This window comes from Elephas maximus, chromosome 1, assembly GCF_024166365.1.
Source record: "Elephas maximus indicus isolate mEleMax1 chromosome 1, mEleMax1 primary haplotype, whole genome shotgun sequence".
NCBI lineage: Eukaryota > Metazoa > Chordata > Mammalia > Proboscidea > Elephantidae > Elephas > Elephas maximus.
This window is the reverse complement of record NC_064819.1, coordinates 87,563,671-87,569,464: the sequence shown is the minus strand read 5'-3', so window position 1 is coordinate 87,569,464 and position 5,794 is coordinate 87,563,671. Positions and strand designations below refer to the sequence as shown.

Sequence of the window (5,794 nt, the reverse complement as noted above, 5' to 3'; positions counted from 1 at the left end):
GGAAATGCTTCCAGTATAGAGCCAGTAACATTAGAAGACATTTAATGAAATTAAATTTAACAGAGTTCCCTTTTACATACTATAGTGATTGATACAGATATCTACGTTTTTACAATCATTCTTTCCATTATAACATGCTTTGAACTTTTCAATTGATATTCAAAAAAAATTGGATAATTCATAATTCTTACTACCATAGCTTAAAGTTTTATCTAGATGATGAAATAAATGTTTACATATGTTTGATAGTAAAAAAAAAAAAAAAAAAAAATCCCTTGAATATAATGCTTGAGTTTAGTTTGGCATTAAAGTTCATGAATATACTCACTGTGGCTTCCAAAATGTTGATTATTCCATCTTCAGAATGGCTATTTTTAAAAGAAAAAGAATGATCAATGAGAGCTACTTCAATGGATTTATACTCCTTGGATTCACAGAGCACCCTCAACTGGAGATGATCATCTCTGGGATTGTCTTTTTCTTCTACACCATTGCCTTGATGGGAAATATGGCCATCATCCTGCTCTCTTTCCTAGATGACCATCTCCAAACTCCCATGTACTTCTTCCTTAGAAATTTGGCCATCTTGGATCTCTGTTACACCACAAATATAGTCCCACAGATGTTGGTCAATACCTGGGGTAAAGACAAGAGAATAACCTTTGGTGGCTGTGCCTTTCAGCTTTTCAATGCTGTCACACTCTGCATAGTTGAATGTATCCTTCTAGCTGTGATGTCTTATGACAGGTTCAGTGCTGTCTGCAAGCCTCTGCACTATACAGCCATAATGAACTCACAACTCTGCCAGGGCCTGGTGGCCATGGCCTGGTTAGTTAGTGTTATTAGTTGCATGATCCTTTACCCCTATGCCATGAGTCTTCCTCGATGTGGAAACCACAACCTAGACCACTTTTTTTGTGAAATATCTGCCATGCTGAAGGTTGCATGTGTGGATACCACAGCCATGGAGGTAGCCACATTTCTTGCATGCCTTGTTATAGCTCTTGTTCCTCTTCTTCTCATTCTGGTCTCATATGGTTTCATTGCTGTAACCGTACTCAAGATCAAATCTGCAACAGGGAGACAAAAAGCATTGGGAACTTGTTCTTCCCATCTCATTGCGGTATTCATCTTCTATGGGACTCTAATCTACATGTACATACAACCAGGAAACAGTCCAAATCAGGATGAGGGTAAACTTCTCAGTATCTTTTATTCCATTGTTACCCCCAGCTTGAATCCATTGATCTACACACTAAGGAATAAAGAGTTCAAGGGGGCCATGAAAAGGCTGATTGGAAAAGAAAAGCCTTCCATGGACACAATAGGACCCTGATTTTTTTTCCCACCAAACTCCAAAGTGAAAATCCACCCTTTCCACCATTAAATGTAGAAGACATATTTTGTAATCATCAAGTAAGTGAAGGAAAATTCTCAGAAAAAAATACAATAAAATTCAATACATTTATTGAATAATTAATACACGCTGACATGTGTACAAAAACCCATATTTAAAATTAAATTATAACTGTGGTGCCAACATTAAAAATAACTTTCATTGATCCCCTGGTTCTTTTGGATTTTTTATTATCCCAGTTATATCGAAGTTGATCAATTTAACTCTAATACTCTCCTTTCATTATGCTAACTAAATGTCATTGTCATACATTCAATGAAGCAAAAAGCTGTTCTTATAGCACACTGTTTTAAGATACAACGGCTTTACTTCACCCATTTCCAGGAATATGTTACACCACAAATACAGTGCCACAGATATTGGTCAATGTCACTGGTAAAGACATTCTGAATAGTGTCACCATGAACACTGGTGTATAAGTGTCTCTGTGCATGTCTGCCTTTAGTACTTTTGGGTTTATACCTAAGAGTGGAATTGCTGGATCACATGGTGATGTGTGTTTAACTTTTTGAGGAACCATCAAACTGTTGTTCACAGCAGCAAGAGAAAGAAGGAGAAAACAAAGATCAAAGCAAAGGTAAATGAAATCGGGAATTTAAAGACAATTGAGAGAATCAGTGAAATCAGAAGCTTGTTTTTTAAAAGATTAATAAATTTGACAAACCTTTGGGTTTTACGGGTTAGTTATACTAACAAAGAAAAAAGAGAGAAGATACAAATATATAACATCAGAAATGAAAGTGGGGACATTACAACTGGCCTTACAGAAATTAAGAAGATGAGAGAATACTACGGACAATTGCATGCCAACAAATTAGATATTTTAGATTAAATGGAAAAATTTCTAGAAATACATAAGCTTCCTACATTGACTTAAAATGAAAATAGAAGATCTCGACAGAACTAGAACAAGTGAAGAAATGGAATCAGTAATCAAAAACCTCCCAACAAAGAAGTCTGGGACCAGATAGGGAATTCTACCAGACATTTACAGAAGTGATTCCAATCCTTCTTATACTTTTCCAAAACACAGAACAGGTAGGAACACTTCATAACTCACTCTGTGAGGCTAGCATTACTCTGATACCAAAGCCAGGAAAAGATACCACACAAAAAGAAAACTACAGACCGATATCACTTATGAACATAGATACAAAAATCCTCAACAAAATACTAGCAAATTGAGTTCAAAAGCATATAAAAATTGTATAGATATATTTACAACAACAATAACAAAAAGGTGCAGCTTCTGAAGCTGCTTATGCACAAGCAATCACCTCAAGGGTTTTGGTTTCTCAGTTTGGAGGTTTTTGATCATGGTTTAATGGGACATCCCAGGTAATTGGCCTATTATCATGTTTAAAGCTTTGGCGCTGTCTCCTAGTTCTTTGCATAGTGCCTGGGGTCTTAAAAGTTTGCAAGTGGCCATCTAAGTAACAACAATTGGTCTCTATTTACCTGGAGCAACAGAAGAAGGAGAGTCAGGAACACGAGGAAGGAATGGAATCTGTGGTTAATTGCCTCCATGAACAACCATCTCCTCTGCCACTAGACCAGAACTGGATGATACCCTGCAACCATTACTGAACATTTTGATCAAAGATTCTATAGAAGAATCTTTGATCAAAATGGTGAAAATGCAGTACAGAATTTCAAATTCTCATGGAATCCAGCCTTTTTGGAGCCATGGATGCTGGATGAACCCCTAAAACTATTGCTGTGAGATAAACTTTAAACCAAAATACCCTTAAAGACTTCTAAAAACCAAACAATAATCTTGTTTTACTATTAAAGAATGTCTGCCTTGAGCATTGTGCTCTTTTAAGAACTATCTTTATGGGATCAAATTGACATCAGCAACTCAAAAGTTTAGTTGGAAACTTAGGTGGCAGTGAGTTTATATTAATGGGGAGGAAAAACAAAAAATGATCGCACAACTTGAAGAATGAAATCAATGTCACTGAATTGTACATGTAGAAATTGTTGAATTTTTATGCTGTGTATATTCTCAAAGACAACAAAAAAAATAAAATAAATTATGGGAAAAAAAAGGATTGTACGTTATGATCAAGGGGGATTTATCCCAGGAATGCAAGGATGGTTCAACACTAGAAAATCACCTCATTTAATACACCACATTAATAGAACAAAGGAAAAGAAGCACACAGTCTTCTTAATTGACGCAGAGAAGGCTTTTAACAAAATCCAACACATTTTCTAATAAAATTGTTCAGTAAGATAGGAATAGAAAGTAAATTGCTCAATCTGAGAAAGAGTATTTATGAAAAACCCACAGACAACATCAAATTCAATGGCCGAAGACCAAGTGCTTTCCTTGTCTTAGTCATCTAGTTCTGCTATAACAGAAATAATTCAAGTGGATGGCTTTCACAGAAAGAAATTTATTTTCTCACAGTCTAGTAGGCTAGAAGTCCCAGTTCAGGCCACCTGCTCCAGGGGATGGCTTTCTCTTTCTGTCGGCTCTGGAGAAAGGTCCTTCTCATCAATCTTACCCTGGACTTGGAGCTTCTCTGTGCAGGAACCCTGGGTCCAAAGGATGCTCTCTTCTCCCAGCACTACCTTCTTGGTGCTGTGAGGTCCCCACTCTATGCTTACATCTCTCTTTCCTTTTATCTCTTGTAAGATAAAAGGTGGTGTAGACCATACCCCAGAGAAACTCCCTTTATCTTGGATCAGGGGTGTGACCTGGGCAAGGGTATTACATCCCACCCTAATCTTCTCCAATGTGATCCAATCTAGCCTCATTAATCACAGGCAGAGATAAGGATTTACAATGTACAGTGAAGTTATATCAATCACAAAATGGAGGACAAACACAAAATACTGGGAAGCACGGCCTAACAAAACTGACATATTTTGTGGGAACACAGTTCAATCCATGACACTCCACCCAAAATTAATGTCCTTGCCACATGTAAAATATATTCACCCCATCACATCATAGCAAAAGTCTTAAATTGACTCCAAGTCCAAAATTCAAAAAATTCCTCTTCATTTGTGAAATCTAGAATACAAGTTATCTACTTTCAAAGTACAGTGGCAGAACAGGCACAAGCTAGACCTCTCCACTGCAAATGGGAGAAATTGGAGGGAAAGAAGGCATAACAGGTACCAAGCAAGTTAGCAGAACACATTACATTAGCCCTCAAGGCTTTGAAAAGAATCCTCTTTTCTCTGAGACAATTTACACAATGGTCCTGCCCTTCAGACTTTAGGTATTGGCCATACTCTCTAGATTCTGAGTGGAGGCCCCTTGGCCCTGGGCTTCAGCTCCTCCTTCCAGGCCCACCGGGACAACAACTCTGCTCTCTTGGCTTTAGGCCCGACATTATCTGAGTCCCTCTGAGTGGTAACTCCACTCCTAGGAACACCAGAGGCCATGGCTCCACCCTTTGAAACCCCAGATATTGAGGCCATACCCTTTGAGACTGCGACAGCTCAGCTTCCTGTGTTCCCTGTCTCTTCAGTTTCTGCTTCCTGATTTCTTGGCCTCTCAGCCCTTGGGCCTCACCTGTCCTGCTGGTGCAAGTGTTCCAAAGCTCTGTAACTTCACCAATAAGTGCCTGGAGGCACCCCACTCTGCCAGGAAGCCTCTTGTGCAAAGGTACTCAGCTCTCGCACTCAATGGGTTGGCTCCAGTGCCATCTCACACTGTTCTCCTGGTTCTGCTGCTGCCTATTCTTTGCTGCTGCTTTTTACCATCTGTGCCATCTCTGGTGTTAACAGTTCTCCTCCCTTCCTTCTGAGTCCTCTATTCATTCACAGCTCCAAAACTGCTTCCACATTTTAGGTATCTTTTAAGAGCAGCACCCCACTCTCTCAATACCAAATTCTGTCTTAGTCATCTTGTGCTGCTATAATAAATACCACAAGTGGATGGCTTTAACAAAGAGAAATTTATTGTCTCACTGCCTACTGGGCTAGAGGTCCAAATTCAGGGTGTCAGCTCCAGGGGAAGGCTTTCTCTCACTGTAAGCTCTGGAGGAAGATCCTTCTAATCAATCTTCCTGTGGACTAGGAATTTCTCTGCACAGGAACCCCAGGTCCAAAGCATGAGCTCTGCTCCTGGCTCTCCTTTCTTGGTGGTGTGAGTTCCCGCATTCTCTGCCCACATCTCTCTTTCCTTTTATGTCTTGTACTATAAAAGGTAGTGCTGGCCATGCCCCAGGGAAACTCCTTTTACATTGCATCAGAGGTGTGACCCGAGCAAGGATGTTACACCCCACCCTAGTACTCTTCACTATGATCAATCTTGCCTCATTAACCACAGGCAGAGATTAGGATTTACAACATACAGGAAAATAATATCAATCTCAAGATGGAGGATAACCACAGTTGATACATATTTTGGGTGGA

The 5,794-nt window shown here is 39.3% G+C and overlaps 1 protein-coding gene across 1 annotated transcript; it reads left to right on the top strand.

Annotated features, from left to right (window-relative positions):
• Positions 1-388: 388 nt before the first annotated feature.
• Positions 389-1,336, top strand: LOC126063929 (olfactory receptor 2W1-like). The gene has a single exon (XM_049862501.1). The coding sequence runs from the start codon at positions 389-391 to the stop codon at positions 1,334-1,336; it is 948 nt and encodes a 315-aa protein (XP_049718458.1).
• The last annotated feature ends 4,458 nt before the right edge of the window (positions 1,337-5,794 follow it).

What these genes read in the sequence shown, in the direction of transcription:
- LOC126063929 (XM_049862501.1), top strand. Translation starts at nt 389, where the DNA reads ATGATCAATGAGAGCTACTTCAATGGATTTATACTCCTTGGATTCACA.